Source organism: Carassius gibelio, chromosome A25 (assembly GCF_023724105.1).
Source record: "Carassius gibelio isolate Cgi1373 ecotype wild population from Czech Republic chromosome A25, carGib1.2-hapl.c, whole genome shotgun sequence".
Taxonomy (NCBI): domain Eukaryota; kingdom Metazoa; phylum Chordata; class Actinopteri; order Cypriniformes; family Cyprinidae; genus Carassius; species Carassius gibelio.
In genome coordinates, this window is record NC_068395.1 from 16014016 (window position 1) to 16035765 (window position 21750).

The 21750-nt window shown below is 36.2% G+C and overlaps 1 protein-coding gene across 2 annotated transcripts in view; it reads left to right on the plus strand.

Annotated features, from left to right (window-relative positions):
- wwox (WW domain containing oxidoreductase) overlaps nucleotides 1-21750 on the plus strand; it is a 194695-nt gene that overhangs the window by 149778 nt on the left and 23167 nt on the right. Inside the window, exon 9 of one of the 2 annotated variants that reach the window (XM_052544134.1) lies at nucleotides 11397-11617. The exons of the other annotated variant lie outside the window; for it this stretch is intronic. Within the exon in view, the coding sequence (XP_052400094.1) occupies nucleotides 11397-11411 (15 nt within the window). The 3' untranslated portion in view covers nucleotides 11412-11617. Of the gene's footprint in view, nucleotides 1-11396; nucleotides 11618-21750 lie in introns of those variants that run through there. 2 annotated transcript variants of the gene reach the window in all.

Below are 21750 nucleotides of genomic sequence, written 5' to 3' on the forward strand. Positions count from 1 at the left end.
ATGTGAAGAGATGTTACCTGGTCTCTAGTGAGAACATTAGTGTCTCTTAGCATGGCATTATGGGAAACACATACAGGATGACTTCCACCTGCTCTGGTACCCTAGCGTACATTCACATAACTCAAAGAGGCCATTTCGTACTGTACTGTATTGTGCTGTTGTAAAACACTGCTGTTTAGATTCATAATAAGAGTGCTGTAAATGTTTTAAAACTTTTAGTAATTTAAGCATTAAGTAGTTGATTATCTATATTTTATTGTACATTTCTTATTACATTCTTCAGTTCTCCTCATACTGAAGTCATTAAAAACCCTTGATAGATAGATCGTGTGGGTGTGTAAATATATACACAAATAACTTTTTATAGGTTTTCTATAAGGCATTAAACATTGTGCTAGAGCTATGATACATTTTCATAACAATTTTGAATATTTATTATAATATTTGTATCATTTTATAATTTATTTGTTTTATGCATTATAGTTTTATATTTTTTTATTATCTTGAAACATTTTTGTAATTTAGATTGTATAATATTGTTGGTTATATTTATTGAATGTTTATATATATATATATATATATATATATATATATATATATATATATATATATATATATATATATATATATATAATATTTATATATATTTATAATTGTATTATAATATATAATTTACCCTCTCTCTTTCCCCCCCATTTTTTCATCCTGGACATTACCTCGCTATCTACATAAAGGTAAGACATGTTTTTGTTGTTGTTGTTGTTTTTGTCTTTTCAAATTTACCTGCAATTTATCTTGCAAATCCACTACAAATTATATATTTTTTAACTATAATCTTTACATATTTAGTAAAAAAAAAAACTTTAAATCAGGCAACCTCAAATCTGGACCACAAGATCCTCTTTCCTGCAGAGTTTAGCTCTAACCCCAATCAAACCCACCCGAGCAAGCTTATCAGTGTTGTCAGGTTCATTAGAAAATCACAGGTAGGTGAGATTGATCAGGGTTGGAGCTAAACTCTGCAGGGGGAAGATTTGAGGATATTTACAAATTGCAAATATCTGAATACACTTAAAAAAGAAAAAAAAGTTGACTTTGAATTAAACATGGACACTACATCACTCCTTACAGTTTATATTTTCCCATCTCTCCTCGTCTTACTTTAAATGAGACATCTCAAGCCAGCCCCTCTCTAAATATGTCCTGGGGCGTACGGCCAAAACTGAGAAATATCTCATTTAAAACGCTCCCACTCTCTATTTCAGCTCTGTAGCAGCTTTGATATAAATGCACTATCTGATGAGGAAGTTTGCTGTGACTAGTTGCCTGAGCTCATAACCAGCAGCGTCTGGTCTGTAGGGGGAGGGTTAGCGGGTGTTGGGCGTATCGCTGATGATAAGAGCCTGTACTAGAGGTAATGCTGAAGATCAGCACCCGTTTGAAGTAGAAATGACGGACTCAGACCCAGGCGATTAAAAACACAGTCAGAAGAGCTGAGAGAAGTCTGACTCTGATTTAACCCAGCACAGAGAAACACCAGCAGAGAGAAATTCACATCTGCAGCACACGCACACTGAGAGCGTTAGCATCACTCACAAGCGAAGCTTCTAATACAACATACACAAAATGTGAAGCTGGTCTGTTGTTGCATTGCTTAGGGAAGTTTTGGTTTGTAACTAAGGCCAAAAACATTCTTTATGAAAATACACAAGCATAGACACTTGGACATAGCATTATGATATATATATATATATATTAAAATTCATATTTAAAAAAAAAAAGCAGGAAGGAGCACAATTAAGCAGACACAACTTTTTCTAAAATTTTAGACATAAACAAAAGATTTTAAATGGGTCTGTAATTTGCCAGTTCACTTGGATCTAGTTGTGGTTTCTTAAGAGACTCAAAAAACCACCAGCTTGAAGGGTTATTAATAAAGGTCTTAATGGTTTATATGCAGTGATATGTTTTAGTTCTCCCAGTCCTATTTTTGTAAAGCACTGTAGGATTTGTTTTGGTGTGTTGAATTAAGCTGAATTACAAGAAGCTGTAGATTCTACATGTGTTATTGTATTTCTGATTTTATCTATTTTATCATTAAAGAAATTCATAAAGTCATTACTGCTAAACTGTGAGGGAATATTTAGTTATTTAGAATATTTAAGGGAATTGTGATTATTTGTTAATCTAGCCACTTTGCTAAATAAAAACCTGGACAAACTGTTTTACCATGCAATTCTAAAAACTTCCAAGTGAGTTTTCTCCATTTACGCTCAAGTTTATGAGTTCCTTTCTTGAGAGAACGGGTATTGCTGTAGTACCATGGCACAGTTCTTAATTTTATTTGACGAGGGCAACAGCTTCTAATGTATTAGAGAAGATAGTGCTCATATTGCTACTCATTTTGCTTGGTTCATGTGTATTTATGGACACACAGAGCAGTTTATTTCTGAATCTATCTTTAGTGGTTGGAACAATAGTTCTACCGGGATGGTAACGCAGAGCAATATGGTTATATTGCATTTACATTTATACATTAAGCAGATGCTTTTTTACTATTCAGTAAAAAGGCTATTCAGGCAATTGCTTGACGCCAAATGAGTTTGTCTGTAAGTTTGTAAACACAAGTCCTAACGCATAATTCGTATTATCAATGTAAATGTTAAAGACTCAATTAGCACTTTATCAACATTAACCAATATGTCCGAGAGGAATTGTGGAAATTCTTTTAGGAAATATGCATATGGCCCTGGTGGTCTATGGTAGCCAGAGCAAGAGAAAGATGAGATTTTTTCTGCATATCTGACTGTGTTTTCTGATTAACAATGAGGATATCTCTGTAAATTGTTGCAACACTGCCACCATGACCATTTTGACGGAGATCATGCACATAACAGTAGCTTGGTGGAGTTATTTAGATCAATATAGTAATTTGGTTTAAGCAAGGTTTCAGTCGAGCAGAGAACATCAAAACCATTACGATTTCATTTCCAATAAATGCTTTGGGTGCGAGTGATCTAATGTTTAGGAGTTTAAGCTTTACATTTTTTTAGTTTACAGTTTATTTAGCATTTTTCTGGTTTAATCATGACTAGATGTTTTTTAGATCCTGCATTAAATTAATATTTTGACCTCACAATTTGGGGAACAGACACAGACTTTATAGATTGGACAACACAAGTACCTCGGTAATTTAAGTGGGCAGAACAAAGGCCATCATAGCAGTTATTTGAGATTTGACTTACTAGTCATATGGAGCGTAGCGTCCTGGAGATGTTGTCTGACAGTTCCATATGCACAGAAGAGCTTAGGATGTTTCCTGAAATGATTGCAATTATTACCAAAGAGCAGTTTCTGTTCTTTACACCATGACAATAACCATTTATTTAGGGCAAACAGTGTAGTGAATCTTTCATGTCCTCTTTGATATGTGGCAATCAGTCCTGACATGATGATTCTCGTTGAGAAATCGTCCCTATTCAGAACCTCTGTCTGCTGCAGCTTGATGTCGTTCACCCCCGCGTGAAGCACGACCGCTCTGATGCTCTCGTCACCCTTCAGGATCGTGGGTTTCTGTGTTCTCTACGGCCTTCTGCTCCAGTTCACTCAGTACAGCTCAAACGTGTCCTCACCTGGACTCAAAGGTAGACACATATCCACTATTAGAGAAAGTAAAACAATGATATTGTGTGTGTATAAACTGTAAGCAATTGGAGATTAGATGCAACCAAGCTGGAAATGCCAATGGACTATAAACTGGTAACGAAAATAAAACTAGTACAAACAAGGCCCCTTCAATTGTTTTTGTTGTAGAATATGACAAGGAAAATGTTCAGATGTTATAGGAACGAAAAGGATGGTGTTTAAAATTGATTTTAAGAAAAAGAAAATAGATAATGAAGAATTAACTTCACGGAGCTCCAAACTTAAACCACATAGGAGCAACAAACAGGAAGTCAAATGACATGGTCTCTATGAAAAAAAAAAAAAATTGCCTTATAATTTAGCCAAAGATATTTATCTTTGAAGGAAGCGCTACATGGTTCTCTACCTTTTAGAGCAGACTTTACATCATTCCAGAAGTGCTTTTCCAGAAGTATTAGACTAGTGTTGGACTACAAGAAGATCCAGTTCCTGTTTTGACATTTATCTTTGCACATATTTCTCATACTTTTTACAGGCCTCTCTGCTAAAGCTGAAATCTTAATAGTTTCCTAGAAATTCATACTGGGTTAAATATTTTTAAGAAAGAAGATCTCTTGATGTTATTGCAGTGAAAACCTCTACTTACTAAGGCCTTAATAACACCAAATCTTTCTTTCTTTCTTTTGCTCTTTTGCACCCGAATTTCAACATTTAATAGTAATACTATTCCCTGTTTGTTTCTAGTCTCAAAGATTAGATACTGAGTAAGTGAAACAATTGTTAAAGGCTTGTGCACAGAAATTGTAAGCCATATTTTGCAGGGATCTCGTCTCAGGGCTGTCAGTGTTGGTCTGAATGGCTTTAGGCCCAGCGGGTGGCTCTGTTATGCCTGACTGCCTTTACAATGTTTCTGTGAGTGAGTGTGATCTAATGCCATGCTCAGTAGTGTGCCGTACACTCTGACAGCGGTTTAACCTTCGCATCTGGAAACACTGTGTGGGTGTGTGCGTGTGTGCGTGCATGCTTGTACAACATGTGTGTGCTGTAAATGCAGATGAACAAAAACTCTAATTCCGGAATGTATTATTGCATTAATGTAATCTAAAATATGCGCTCACCATCACTTCACCTGTTTTGATTCTACAAAGGACACAGGACAAATATACTCTGAATGGCTTCTTTAAACTGACCAGACTTCTGTTATTGTGGCACTTTATATCTTGTGTTTGCTAGTTAAACAGTCTTTTAATCTTTCATCAACTGCTCACACGATACCTGATCATTTTTATTAGTCAGGTTGATGATATTTTTAAACATACGGTTTCTTTCATACGTTCATTTTTATTTTTGATTTTCTTGAAGTTAAAAATAATGATACTCATAAAAGAATGAATGAATGGCTAATGAAAGCAGTGCTTTAGTTGTAATGAATAGTGTCACCTTGTGCAGGCGGTCATGTTAAGATGTCATGTTTTTTTTCCTGACTGATAATGTTTGTGTGATGTTACATCCACACCAGTAGCAGTCAGTATCTAAGAGGGTGTACTTTAAAATATTAGTTATTGGTAGGGTGGAGTGTATAGTTATGTATGTATGCATGTATAAATGTATTTAAGTAATAAGCCAACACTAGTTTGAATATACTATTTAATGTTATTGCAGTTAACTTAAACCAAAACTAAAACCATAAAATATATTGTAAAATAAAAGTAAATTAAATAAAATAGAATATATCAATTTTTCCAGATATTTTTCAAGTTTTCACATTTTAGTTTACGTTTGTGTAAAATAACTAAATCTGAAATAAACATGAATAAAAAATACAATATAAATATTTACATTTACCAAATTTCCAACTGCAATTAAAATTAAAATATAAAAATATTGAGATTAATAAAAATGAAGTATCTTGATACTAAAACAACACTAATTCTTTGAAACTATTTTGAATTACTTTTACTGTAAGTTTGAATAAATTGATGTGCTTTTGTTTATTAGTTTAGTTTCTGTATTAGTTATATTTTAATTATATTTAACATTTAGTGTCAGTTTTAGTGCATCAACTTCAAACTTGTTTCAGCTGGCTTTTTTAAGTTTAAGTTTTTCATCTAATATTTATATTTAATTTAATTTTAGCTTTGTTTCAGTTGTCAAATTGCCGTTTCAACAGTCCAAATGCTGTAACCTAATGACTAGGAGACTTATTATTTCTAATGAACTAATATTAGTACATTTCCTGATTTAGATCTACATCTTGTGTCTCAAAATGCTGCTCCACCTCTTTTATAGAAGAGATTGACAGCATATAAGAGAGACTAAATATCTGACTGCCGCAGCTGATGTCATCTGAGTGGGCAGCGACTCGGCTAATGCCTGACAGCTGACCAGCCGGATACACACACACACACACACACACACACACACACACACTTGTCCCCACTCGGCTACATATGCTCACACACCTGGCCTGCATCGTTACCTGTTTACAAATGACCAGCAATTTTCTGCTTGGTTCAGCAGCAACTGTTCTCGTCCCTGGTGTCATCATTAGGGTTTGAGAGTTCATGTTTGGTTATTATGCCTGTCTCTAGTGTTTTGTCCCTCTTGTTTTGTACACATAATCATGGCCTTTCCCCCTCTCTCCGCCACCTTTTCTGCTAAATTATGCACTCTGGGCCACATTTCTCCAAGACGGCATTTGCATGCTTTATTTGGAGAAATGCCATGTGTGCACATGTGTAAGCGTGTGTTGGTGCAAGCGTGGGTGTGTGTTTGTAATTACGGAAACAATAGCCTTGTTCCGAAATCTAGCACCTCGCTACCTACTGCCTACGTAGACGGCATCACATTCACCTCATAAGTGACTGATTTGGAGCGTTCTATGTAGGCAGCAACTCTCTACAGCTCTTACTATAAATAGTGCTCTGCACAGGAGAGAGACTCAGTGTTAGCATCTGGCTAAGTAAATGATCATCTAATAAGTGAAAAAAGACAGAGCAGACAAAAATTTTTACTGAAAGAATTGTTTTTTGATCCCGTCAAACTATTTTAGCAAAACATTTCAGTACTGCATGAAAGGTTATTTTATTTGAAGATGAACTGATTAAATTTTATTTATAAATAAATATGGATTTAAAATTTAGTTTGTTTGTTTGGCTTTTTTTAAAGGGTTTAAAAAAACTTTTTAAAAAAGTTAACAATCGAAATAAAATGACAATCTTTTAAAAAAAAGTTACAATGTTATAACTGCTTATTAAAAAAGTTACAATGTTATAATTGCTTATTAAAAAAGTTACAATGTTATAACTGCTTATTAAAAAAGTTACAATGTTATAACTGCTTATTAAAAAAAGTTACAATGTTATAACTGCGTATTTAAAAAAGTTACAATGTTATAACTGCTTTTAAAAAAGTTACAATGTTATAACTGCTTTTAAAAAAGTTACAATGTTATAACTGCTTATTAAAAAAAGTTACAATGTTATAACTGCTTATTTAAAAAAGTTACAATGTTATAACTGCTTATTAAAAAAGTTACAATGTTATAACTGCTTTTAAAAAAGTTACAATGTTATAACTGCTTTTAAAAAAGTTACAATGTTATAACTGCTTATTAAAAAAAGTTACAATGTTATAACTGCTTATTAAAAAAAGTTACAATGTTATAACTGCTTATAAAAAAAGTTACAATGTTTTAACTCCTTATAAAAAAAGTTACATTGTTATAACTGCTTATTAAAAAAAAGTTACATTGTTATAACTGCTTATAAAAAAACTAAGTTTAGTTCAGGTTGTACAATTGGGTGCGAATCTTAAAAAAAAGTACTGATATATATATATATATATATATATATATATATATATATATATATATATATATATATATATATATATATATATATATAAGAATTAGTGATTCATTTCATCATAATTTATAATTTTTGCCTTAAATATTTTACAACTTTTTTTAAAAGAAATAATGATTAAAATGTGTCCACTCGCATATATCTGAAACAACATGAACATACAATGTTATTACTTTTTATCAATTGTTTTTCTTTGAAAATTGTATTAATGTCTTTCAAAACCTTTACACAATCCAAGTTGTACAGGTTAAAAGAGTATTTTTAAAGCATTTTCTTTTTAGTTACTGTGGAAACTACTGTATACTTACAACAAAGTTATTGTTTTATTCTTCATTCAGGATGGTTTACTGTCGCCAAACCTTCTGAGGGAAATTCTTCAATTTAAAAAACACTAATTTGTATTTAAAATTACAACCTAAATTTGAACTATAATGCAGCTGTTAAGTGCGTCTGTGATCTAACTTGTGTCTGATCTTGACGGATTGAGTGAAAAAATGAACATGAAAAGATTTCCACACCAAAGAAAGCACACTCTCATATTCAGTGACAGTTTGAAGTTGTCGAAAAGCCTGCAAAGTCTTCGCACTGGCTAGATGTAATCTCCAAATGAGCTAGTTTTGGCCAGATTTTATTCTAAATGTCACTCCCTTTTTTGCTTGAATTATATCAAGTCCTTTATTTGTCACTTACTCAGAAAAATATTTTTCTCCTGCCTAGTTTGTCTTGGATTTACTCTGGAATTGCTTGTTTCTTAAAGTGCTACCTACTGTGGCAGCTCGCAAGGTTTTGACAGGGCAAAAATATGAATCTAAGTGCTTGCAAGTGAGCGTGATTGTGTTCCTCAGGGTTTGTTTTACGATCCCATGCACACAGCTGGTTTAATATCGTGTAGATAAGCTCCAGGCCAGTGTTTCTCTTTATAGTAAACACAGTAGTAGTGCAGTCTGTGTTCACAGAGGCCATTTACAGTGCATCAATGCTATTGCACTTGGCCTGTCATATATATCTCCTGAGCGTGACACCTGCTTTAACGCTTCACAGTGCCGCGGCCCACATGCACGGCTGCTAAACTAACAGGGACAATGTTGAGGGGCTTTTCAGTGTTTCCAGTCATGACAGAAAGGGTGGTGGATGAAATATGAAGAAGGTTGGTACTAGAGAGAGAGACTTGACACAGGAAATGCAAAAGAAGAGACATGTTTTGAGGTTTAGAGGCTTTCTGAATAGTCAGTTTTACAGACTGAGGATGGGGAACTAAACATTTTTTTTTTGTTGAAGAATGATTGTTTGTTTGTTTTGTTTTTTAAACGATGAAGACGTGGCAAAACAAAATTTTCCCAAGATCAATGAAACTTTGTTTTTTGTTGATGAAGGCATGGTGAAAAAAAAGATCACAGAACTGCTTTTGTTTCCTTTTGTTTTGTTTATAAAAGATTTTACTTTTATTTTGTGACTTCAATGATGTAAACTTACAAACCAATTTTATTTTATTTTTTTTTTATTTTTTTTACCAAACATTAAGTGTAGAAAACAAGCCAAAGTTTTAGCCAGGGTATTTTTTTATTTATTTTTTTTTTTTTTTTTTGCCAAATCATTTACAGGCTTTAATGGAATGAAATGTAGGAAAGTAAATGATGAAGACACAGTAATTGATATTGAATATTTATTATTATTATTATTATTATTATTATTATTATTATTATTATTATTATTATTATTATTAGTATTATTATTATTATTATTATTATTATTAGTATTATTATTTATAAAAAGAAGAGTTAGCTGTTCCTGTTAAGGCTTAAGTTGTGAATTGTGAAGTTATGAGCATTACAAAATACCGTGTTAGTGCTGTATGTCGTCTTGTAGGTTGTTTCGATTGTGTGCACATGTATGAGAGCGTAATGCTCTGCACTCTTCAGACGGCTCACTTCAAGTGCACAGTCCCCCAGAGAGAGTGAGTGCAGTGATGCTCACTTACAATGAAACTCAGCCATAAATTCTCTCGCAGCGTCTTCAGTCGACTGTCCCCCTCCGACTCTTACAGTCGCAAATAAGATCCAAATTATGCAAATGATATTATCTCCTCACACTGAGAATTAAGACGGAGAGCAAATCAGATTGAATTCTAAACTGTTGAACTCTGCCGCGTTAAACGGAGATCCAATTAGTTCAAATGCAAATTCCAGCTAATTAGTTTTTCGTTTCATTTCATGGGTGCAAGCAACACTTTGGCATTATTTGCATATCCACCTAATTCTGTGCGATGAACATTTAATCTTTAATCTTTTAGTTTATTTCAAAAGGCTGAATGAAAACAAGCCGTGCGGATTCATTTGCAGAAATATTGCATATTAAAAAGACGAGAGATGTTCTGTTATGCTGCAGTCTCGTGTTCGCTGTTTTCAAACTTGTCAATTTCAGATTAATAGTCTTGCTGTGTATCCGCAGCACTGAAGATTTATGCCTGATATTAGTCAAATGTGATCAAATAGGACCCCAGTTAATCTTGCGGCCTCTGTCCACGTCGGGCTTTATCTGCAGGCATAATTAAAGACAACTGTTCCTCCGACAGCCCGCCGAGGCCCCGGCAGAGTGATATTGGGGGGTCACAAATGCGCCTCTGTCACTGTGATGAATGTTTACGCGATGACACGCAGAAACGGAAGATTGTTTCAAACAGGTACACACTTAAAACCCCCACGCGATCGGCCGGGGCCATTTGACTGATTGGATGTGTACCGTACTTTGAAAACTGATATTAGCTCATTTGTTTAACTTGACTTGTTAAAACGGCCCCAATCACTCATCCTGTATGTGCATTTGGAGTGTAGAAGAGTCCGTGCGCTCTCAGATCACGCTAATAAGGTTTCTAGCTGCCAGTCTAGTGCTCTACACAACAGGTAATCATGCGTATGGATGGCATGAACCAGCTAAACCTCAACCGGTGAATTTAGTGACTTCAGTGTCTGTTTTCTGAAGTTGATTTACTCCCCGCTGCTTCATTATGAACTTCAGCATAAAAATACAGAAGCTGTTTGGAAAGGGATAAGTGGTAAGGTTTTAGGTAAATATATATGTGCAGTCTGGAAACAGTGACATTACACAATGACATGATGCAGTGGAATGGGGACAAATCACATTTCATTTTGATTTAAATTTCACTTCATTGATCACAAAAAGCCATCGTCCAAAACAGCAAACTAGAATAACATTTTAACACTATGTACAATTGTGTAATTGCAGCTTGATCGGAAATGGCATATATATATATATATATATATATATATATATAATAATTTCTACCACAGTCCAAAGACGTACATCATACGTGAATTGTGTTTTGTTCTGTGTGTATTGTGTTGTTTTGATTTACTCCAAGTGAAGGACTTTGTGTGTGTGATGTTTGGTGTTTAGTGTGTGTGTGTGTGTGTTGTTGTTGTTGTTTTGGTTTGGTGGTTTTGGCTTGTTTGATATTTTGTTTGTGTGTTTTAGTTTGGTGTGTCTGTGTGTGTGTGTGTGTGTGTGTGTGTGTTTTGTTTGTTTGGTGCTTTGTTTAATTTTTTTTCTGTATTTTATTTTGTTTGTTTGGTGTTTTGATTTTGTGTTGTTTGTCTGTCTTTGTTTTTGGTTTGTTTGATGTTTTGTTTGATTGTGTATTGGTTTTTTGTTTGTTTGGTGTTTTGTTTTGTTTGTCTGTCTTTGTTTTTGGTTTGTTTGGTGTTTTGTTTTCTTTGTTTGTCTTTGTTTGTGGTTTGTTTGGTGTTTTGTTTTGTTTGTCTGTCTTTGTTTTTGGTTTGTTTGGTGTTTTGTTTTCTTTGTTTTGTCTTTGTTTTTGGTTTGTTTGGTGTTTTGTTTGATTGTGTGTTGTTTTTTTTGTTTGTTTAGTGTTTTGTTTCTTGAAATCATCATCCTCATCACCATCGCCATCCTGTTCAGATAAGTTTTTTTGACCTTCAATTGGCACTCAACTTCACCAGCACACCACCCTTCAAAATCCCCCCATCCTTTTCACCAACAATACTGCAGAATCAGATTAACATGAGTGTGTGTGTGTGTGTGCATTAATCTCATTAGCTCAGTTCTCTAAGTACACTCACCTGTGGACTCTTAAGATAATACCACCATAACAGCATCTCCAGTAATTAGATCAGCAGACAGTAACACACACTGCTGAGCAAAGAAGAAATGTCGAGGACACCATGAAATTGTGTAGTTTATGAATAAATGTTCCTGTTGTTATTGTGCACTGTTCATCAGTTATTCATCAAGTCCTCTTTGAAAAGTCATATTTATAAGTCTTAATCAGGTGCTTTCCAGTCACTTTGATCAGAGCAAGATGGCCATTAAATTCAGTAAGATGTTTTAACTGTTGTTTTAAAGAATGCATATCCGCTGTGCTTTTCAATCTAATTTATGAATGCTCTGTGAATTAAGTCGTTGTGTATTCTAATCTTTAAATACTATGGTATTTTGTAAATGCAATTTAGAAATAAAGAACGTGCAGAATTACATGGATTTCAACAAATTCATCATTAATACAGATGCTGTGTCCTTTGCATCCGAAATATTTTCGAAAGAGTTTCTCACTCGAAAAATGACAACTTGCCGTGCCATTACTGTGCATTTAAACACGTATATACGACCTTTCCGACACGACCTGAAAGCACCATTTAACCACAGCTGTGTGGTCAGGGGAAATATCAACCAATAATATCCTACCATCATTTCTGTGATCCAATCAAGTCTTGAAAAATAAAATTAAGCTCCGCCCCCAAATTATTTTCTCATTCACTCATAAATCGGTGTTGTGTATGCAGTTTAAATGTCTTTAAGCATTAGTTAAAATATTTTTTTGTGGATTGGTGCTCACTAAACACACCCATGTTAATGTCAGGTGTTAAGAGGAGCAGAAAGAGACACCGCACACACAGATCCAGATGTGCTGTCACTGTTTTCCGGTGTGTGTGAGGGTGTTGAAGGCCCTGAGGGAGGTGGCTGCTCTTTATCCACCTCTCGCTGTGACTACTTCACCATCACTTTCTGCTCGGGGTCTGTGTGTGTTTTGTGTGTTGACACGCAGCCTGACACAGTGTTAACAGACGATAACTGTTGGGGATGTGTTTCGAGCCCAGCTGTGAATCTGTGTGTGTGTGTGTATGTGTTCACACGCACACACAGAGATGCCCCCAGTGTTGTGTGTGAAATATGGCTGATAGATGCAATTGCTTTATCTCCAGTTGACAGCTTAATCTGAGAACCGACTCTGCCTGCTGGCTGAAACACACACAGAAACACATCTCTGGGTGTGTTGTGTGTTTATGTTGAATGGTATCATGTGATGTCTTGACTGCTGGACGCCGGTGACGTTTAGTCTTGGCAGCAGCTCTGAGTGGAGCAATTAAACTAATTAAAAGCACTGGGCCAGGCTTTTAGACTGCAGGCCAGCTTCATTCCCAGTACAGCTTCACAAGCTGCCTGTTGCCATTTAGTACCACATGTGGCTGTAGCATGAACTTATTTTATTCAGCGATTCATATTGTAATCAAATTTGCATCGCAAATGCAAAACGCAGTTCATAGATGCACAGGCTCTTTTAACCTCCAAAAACAGCTCTAACCTCACGGGTGTGCATTTTACTGCACTCACGTTCTTCAGACATTGTAAAAATCATTTATTATTATTATGACATGCAAAATGCAGTATAAATGTGTAATAAAGAGTATAGATGTGTTTAGATGGATTGTTTGAGGTTGCAATACTTTTAAAAACAACAACAAAAAATGCTATTCTATGTTTAAACCGTTCATGTTGACCTCTGTGCGTGAGTGGATACGAGTTTAATTTCTTATTAGAAAAGACAGACTATGTTAGATTCATCAGCACAGAGGTTAATCAAATTACTCTCCCGCCATCAGACTCTCAAGACTAAAGGAGCAGAAGGAGAGTGAGAGCGATGGAGGCGGCGATAGAAGCTGTCCTGCCCAATCCAAGGCTTTTTTAATTGCAGATAATGTGTGTAATATGTCATAATTCATCTGGGGAAGGTGGGCGGCCCGTGTGACAACAATCGGCTGGCCTCTCATCTCCTGTTCCTCTGACATTTCATTATCCGGGTTTTACAGGCTCGGCTAACGTGATAACACACTTGGCGTCTGATCAGTGAATCACAACCCTTCACTTCCATTTCCACTGTCTAATCAAGAGCGCTTTCGCTTTTAACACTCTGCTAGAGGAGAATGTACATGAAAGATCTGCGGGGTTGGAAGAAAATCCTTCTTAGCATGACTGCGTTTGTTCATGGGTAAAAAAACAAAACAAAAAACAATACAATAGTTTATTAGTTCTCAGATCAAATCACAGATCAACAATGATGCAAAAAAAGTCTTAGCATGATGTCTTATTATTATTATTATTATTGCAAACAAATATGTATATTTCAAATATTTATTTTATAATACAGTAGATATTTCATCAGTGCCCTCAAAAGTAGTCAGAATTCTAGCAGAATTATTTATTTAAAAATAGTTTTATTTTAACTGTTTTTTTTTTGTTTGTTTAATGTGAAACATTACTCATTTTTATTATAATATATTTTAGCAGATTTATTTAAATATTTGTTTTTTTTTCACCCCCAAAAACAGGCATATCACAAATATTTAATTATATTATATTTGATTTATGACTTTTGACTTTTCTGTTTGCTGTCATCAGAACTGTTGTAAGGGCAGAAGGTCCAAAAGAATGAAGAGAAATCATAAAACTCAATATATGATAGCTCAGTGCCACCTCAAACATTTTTTGATCAAACCATCGTCTGTTTATTTACTTTTGAATGTGCATATGTATTATTAATATACAGTTTTCATTTGCTTATTTTTTTTTTTATTTGTTAAAAAAATAATACCAATGGAGTACACAAACCTTGTGAAGGGCCTCTCGAACACATTGCAAAATGGATTTCTCTGGACCGTATGCCAATAATAGAATTACTGTATTTTCTCTAATATCAGGGGAAAAGCAATATATTGACTTCTGAAGACACACGTTGTAATGGCTATTCAATGGCAAAATAATTTAGGCTAATGTCTTCGATCTGTTTTTTTTTTTTGTTTTTTTTTTGGCTTCTTTTCTATGCAAATATTGATGTATGCAGTTATAATGAATTAATTAATATGCATATCAAATTTCATTCAAATTTTGAATCATTGACAGCACTTGTTAAGATGTGTGGGTCCTTTTGATAATGATCGAGCAGATGAGCCACGTCTAGTTCATCCAGGCCTTGTCTGTCTCTCCCCGTTCCCATGATTCAGTCCTGATGGATGGATGGCGTGGTGTTGGGTCATTCTTCAGCCTGACCCTGTCCCCTCCGCCAGATCAGTCACAGTTCAGAGACAGATGGACGGACTGAGACGCTGGGGAAAGAGAAAGATCTACTGCTCTGCTAAAAGTCAGTGTCATTGTGCGAAGGGAGTCTATGTCCTGAAAATTACCCACAGTGCACTGCTGAGTCACTGAAACGTGAGATGTGTGATGCGGGATCACGGTTTAGATTTCACAGTCGTCCCTCTGCTTACGTCGCACACAGCTCTCAATTCCCAAGCCTTCTCCAAAAAACACTTGAAACGGTGTGTGTTTGTGTGTGTGAAAGGGCTCTAATGACTTCACAGGCCATTAGTCTCTCTGCATGCTCTGTCACACCTCATTATCCCCACTAACACACGTTAGCTGATGCCTTGAACACACTCTGTTTGGGGAAAACTACGCCTTTACAAACTAGTCATTACTAACTCTCAAAGTCTATCTACTGTACAATGTAGGCACAATGTGAGCTGCATTCTGGACCACGCCAGTGATCCGGGGCCTCCAAAACCTCAGGACATGTTGCTCGAGAGCACAAAAGAAAGCTAAACACCAGATACCGTGCTGCGTGAAGTGTAAACTGACCAGTAGAGCCCCCTGACCCCTCAGATCATACACCACAAGCAGAACACCTGGGGCCCTTGGGGTATAGAGTGCAGTTTTGGATGCACATATAAGTTGAACACCAACGTAGCATACACTATGCATTATTAATTTTAATTATGAACCGGTTTACAGTAGTTCTTAGTGGTTCTTAGGGAGGTATGGAAAAATCGTTGATTAACTAATAGTGAACTACCAAATTAGATTAAGTATTACCTGCTAATTTATTAATCAGAATTTCTTGTTAGTTACTAGTGGTAACATTCTCAATAGATATTTTGGTGTCAATACAATTGACCATATAGTGCATTCATGCTCGACGTTTTGGTTTTTAATCCAGATTCAACCGATATATTTGAGTGTGAAAGCACATGGGACCATTATGATGCATCCCTTAAATTGTACATTAATTTCATAAAACATTAATATCACATCAACACAAGACATTTTGATGCTAATCTGGATTCAATGGAATTCAGTGCCATCAAGAAACCATACTTAAATTAATTTGAAATGGAAGGTCTGTGTCAGTTCTGTCTGAACCATGGTACATCTAGTCTCAGAGTTATCCAGGGGTATACAGTCCTGGTACTGAAGGGTCACTGTCATGTAAAATTTAGCTTGATCCCCAATTATTCACACCTGTACAATGGTAATAATGGGCTTTAGGATCACTAGAAACTTCTAGGACTGTATGTTGAGACCAGGATTGGACACTACTTATTTTAACCGTGAACTGCTTGTTCCTGAAGGTGTTTTAAAGGCAGTTTTTACTTTTGGATAGAATTCCCCAGTTTTTATGATGGTAGATCTTGCCCTACCTGTCAGCACATATCTCTGTTTGGGCTTACTTCAATTAAATGTACCCCTGTATTTTCCAGAAAACCATCTCTGTTAATCTATCAAGACACTGTAAACAAATGAAAAGAATAGGGGTGTAATTTATGTCCCCCTCACACGGCTGCACTGTCATTATTTGTGTTCATGGGTCTGTCTCTATTCCCTCCACTGCTCCTCCAGACGGGTCATCCATTAAACATCGTGGTAAACAGCGGGCTCTCTCGGGCTTCCAGACCCACGCTGTTACCTTGACTTTTAAAATATATGGTGTTTTCAGCTGCAGTTAGGTCGACCTCCTTCCAGCATGGGGCGATTATGTAAAGTTCTGAGTGAGTGTGTGTACATACACATTTCCTATAGTTGGTGGGTTTCAGGAGCAGTATGTTAGACTATGTATTGTTTTTCTAAACATTTATTCATTTTGGAGATACTTTTATCCAACTTCAACTGCATTCAAAGTATACTTTTCGTCTGTATACAATCTTGGGAATCAAACCCAACTTTAGTGTTGCTAGCAAGGATCACTACTGTTAATGTTTCAGAAGAGTTATAGTCAAGTTGGAAAGGAAGTAGCAACCGATCTTTTCTTCCATATTGTTACGTAAATCAGAGTATGACTGATTATCGAAAAGGAAAAAATGTAGGGTGAGGAGTTGGTTGATTGGAAATGATCAAAACCAATGCAAGCTTGCAAAATTGTTTTCAAGAAGAGTATATAACATGCATTTACAAATCAAATAGAGTGATTTTTTCATGTAGACTTGAAATTGAATTTATAGGACGAGTGGATATCATTTAGCTATAGACATTTCTGTCTTTTTCCCTCAGATATAGACAATAGAAAGGGAATGGTTGGAGAGAGAAGTGAAATGGAAATGTTTCAAGTAAAATTTGAATAAATAACTCAGAAATGTGTCAAAAAAAGAAGCATTTTATTTATTTTTTTGATCAATCTTGCCATAATAGCCAGTTTTCACTCCTTCCAGCTCCACTTTATTTAAAATTCAGTATATGTTTTTCCAATTTGAGCACTTCTATCCCAAGAACTGTACTGTATTGTACTGCTACACCACTGAAATCCAGGCACTTGATTTGTCTCTTTAAAATACTGAAAGACTGCTTGACTTCACCTTGTGTCTCAATATATGCTGTATATAATGATCTTCTCCATCATTTGATGAATAACTGCTGTCATGATCAGTAGAAACTGTACGTAAACATCTCTTTTAAATGGAATTCCAATTGCCGCCTGCTTTCTGTGGGTGGTAATGGCGCAACATTAATTGCAGTTGGCAAACAGTGCTGAGTTTTGTGGCTAGGGCGCAATGTATAACGAGCCTAATTTACATAGAATGGAGGCGTGTTTGCGCTGAAAAGAATGACAGTGACTTAATTTAAATACAGTGCAGCGCTATTCTTGCACATTTAGCTACTGGTTAAACTGTATTGTGGAAGCTTCTAGAATAAGAAACAGGTTTTTGTGGTGAAATACCATTTTTATTTTGTGGAACTGTTTAGCCTGACAATGTATTCCTTGACACATCTTTCACACTGTTTCGGAGTTCCACTGATGCGGGCAACAGCAGCTTTTCACAGCTGTTAAAGAGAGATGAGAACTGGGAGCTTTCAGTCCCACTTTGCACAGGTTGACACAATATTTCAGCTCAATTATGCAGAGGTGTGTTTATTTTCACATGACGGTCATAGGCACGCGTGATAGAGCGCAAGAGGCAGAGGTGAGGGTTTAATTTGAAGGTAAAGTTAGTGCATTGACAGTGATTACTGCCTTAATTGGAGGGAAGGGGCAGCGGGAGACAGCAGCCCCAGACTACTACCGAGATACTTTTAATGAGTTTGTTTAGCTGAGAGAGAGCATCCCTGCATTGTACTGTAAAATCCCCACCACCTCTTCCTGTTTTATATACTAATGACTTTTAAACTGAAATCCACAGAAATCACCATACCAAACAGACATAGGGCAAAACGTCCCAAAATGTACTGACAATTCATCTGGTGTTAGTCTTTTTAAAATAGCGACATATACAAATTGAAACTAATCAGAGTCTTTTTTTTTTTTTTTTTTTTTTACAAATAAAATATACATTTGATAAAAGGGTAGTCAATATAGACAATATTTATTTTAGTTGTGTTGATTTATTAACCATTTCAAGTTTGTTTGGGATTTTTTGAAAGTGTGCTGCAAATGGTTTCTACAATTAGTGTGTGATATGTAAAATATAGTTAGGACCCACTTTATATTAAGTGGCCTTAATTACTATGTACTTACATTTTAGTTAATAATTTAGTACGATGTACTTATTGTGTGTACACATGTTTTTACATTGTAATTATATTTTTTTAAAAATTACATGTAATTACATCTGTATTTAATTTCTGTAATTACATTTATAATTACACTGTTGACCCATACTTTACACCTTAACCCACCCTTAAACTTACCCATACCTCCAACCCTCTCCCTAACCTTACCCCTATCCCACCTCAATAGCAGCAAAAGTGTTTTACAGTACAATATGAACACAATAAGTAAATTGTACTTATTTTTTTTTTAATGTTAGTACATAGTAGTTAAGGCCACCTAATATAAAGTGGGACCAAAAACCTTCATTCAGGGTTAGTTGTCTTATTCTGAGAGGAATGGCATGCTTATTTGGCAGGAAGTTACCTGGGTTCTGCAACCAATATTTTGTCCCTTGTTTGGTAAGGTCAGGACAAGGTTGACTCGACTAAATAAAGACAAAAGGACAACAGAATGGAGGGATGAGGAGAAAGGAAATGTTAGAGGAAATCAGACAGAGCCTGAGGGGAAAGTCAGAGCAGGGTTAAGAATACCAAATACACAGGTGCTAGAATATTGATATGTGTATATGTTACGGAACAAAGCCAAAAGTGTCTTTGGGTCCCTGAATATCATACTCATATTTTGAGCAAAGAATGTGGACATTCACATCAGAACCTTTTAGGTCCTAAACAGCATTCTAGGAAGTAGACATGCATTTAGTTCGAAGTATTCCGCCATCTGAGACACTGCCTATTTATTTTTGATAGATGCGTAAAGACTTTTTTAGTCATGAAACAGAGTCACGTGGAGTTGTAACCAGCGTGGCCAATGGAGTTGTGCATGCTTTGCGTTTTAAACACATGCTCATATGCTGCTTCAGGGAAGCTTTGTGGATATCTCAGAATTTGGATTATCATTATTTTTACTTGGACTGACATCAACTCACTTGTGCACTGGGAACTTTATCACACAAACCGACATTATCAGCGATCATCTTTATCTGCATCGTCATCTACTATCAGCTACAAGTTGTATCTGTTTACAAGCATATTTTTTGTCATTCCAACTCAGTATGCCTGGCCTAATGACATAATACTCTTAAGACTCAATTACATTCATCCTTTGGTTGATTTTTTCTTTGCTTATTTTCTGTTTGCCTTTTTTTTTTTTTTTGAGCTTTGTAAATGTTCCCCTGTTTGAGGTAAACTGCGTCCATATAAAATGTATTCATTCTTTCTGCACTTTTGTGCCTTAGTGAAAGTGAAGTGACATTCAGCCAAGTATGGTGACCCATACTCAGAATTTGTGCTCTGCATTTTAACCCATCCGAAATGCACACACACAGAGCAGTGAACACACACACTCTGTGAACACACACTTGGAGCAGTGGGCAGCCATTTATGCTGCGGCGCCCGGGGAGCAGTTGGGGAACCCTTCGATTGGGAGTCCAACCCTCTAACCATTAGGCCATGACTTCCCCATTATTACCACGACTTTAGCATTTCATGATTATTCTGAACCTTCTTATACCAAGGTGTTGATCGTATTAAGGAACTTTTTTGGACCCCCCTTTTAAACTTATAACTCATGCCTAAATTGAGTAGTGGTGCCCTTTTCCACCAACAGGGTGCTGTTGCCATTCAGTGTAATGGTCTCAAACCATTCCATGTTAATGCCTGCATGGGATGGATTGTTTTAGTCCAGCTGCCACAAATTCAATCACATTCCTACTCTTGCAATATTAGGATCTGCTCCTGCAAGATTCTGTCCCACTCTTGCCAGATTTTGCCCCATTACTGCAAGATTCTTTCCCTTTCCCACAAGATTATACCTTATTCCAGCAAGATTCTGTTGTGCTCCCACAAGATTCTGTCCCACCCCTGAAAGATTATGTCCCGCTCCTGAAAGATTTTGTCCCGCTCCAGCAAGATTCGGTCCTGCTCCTGAAAGATTATGTCACACCCCTGAAAGATTATGTCCCGCTCCTGAAAGATTTTGTCCCGCTCCAGCAAGATTCGGTCCCGCTCCTGATAGATTATGCCCCACTCCTGCAAGATTTTGTCACACTCCTTCAAGATCCTGTCCCGCTCCTGAAAGATCATGTCCAGCTCCTGCAAGATTTTGTCACACTCCTTCAAGATTCTGTCCCCTCATGAAAGATTTTGACCCGCTCCAGCAAGATCCTGTCCCGCTCCTGAAAGATCATGTCCAGCTCCTGCAAGATTTTGTCGCACTCCTTCAAGATTCTTTCCCGCTCCTGAAAGATTTTGTAGCACTCCAGCAAGATTTTCTCCAGCTCCTAAAATATTATGTCCCGCTCCTGCAAGTTTTTGTCGCACTCCTACAAGATTATGTCCCAGTCCTAGAAGGGTCTTTCCTGCTCCCACGATATTTTGCCCTGCTCCTGCAAAAAAAACTTTTAGTCTCGAGTACTGCGCCTAACTTTCAAGTGTTGTAGTTAAAGCTTTCAGGGTAGTCCATGTGGATTTTCAGTCTCCCTCCCCTAAAATTTTGTCTCTGTTCTGTCTGGTAGCATAGTGTATTTTTTTATTTGTCTGAAGTTTAAAATCATTGGTTACCCATAAGCCTATCACATAACATTTGGCTATGACGTGTGTTATGCACCGCCTCAGCCGCCTCAAACATCCACTGTCGACCCAGGTATGCTGCGAGAAAAGAAAAAGAAAAACATAGAGTGAGATTCGCTGCATCCTTAACATGAGCCTCCGTGAGAGCAACCAAGGGGAACACAGTCACAATTATCGCCTTACCAGACTTTGGCCTCCCCAACTTCTCGCTGACGATCGGTAACAGTTGATAAATTAAATTAAGCCCTCTGTTCGTTGATTGGCCAGCTGTTTTGAGGCTGGAGGAAAACTGGGAGATAGGTTTCTATTTCAGACTGCAGACCACTGTTTCCAACACAGAAATGGGGCCCTATTTTAATTATCTAAATGCAGGTGCACTCAGGGTGTGTCCAAATCCACTTTTGCTATTTTAATGACGGAAAAACGTTTTTCAGAGCAGATCAATCTACGGGACAAGCAAGAATCCACCAAAGCTCCACGCGATGAGTCAGTTAATATATATATATATATATATATATATATATGTGCATGTATTGGCACAATT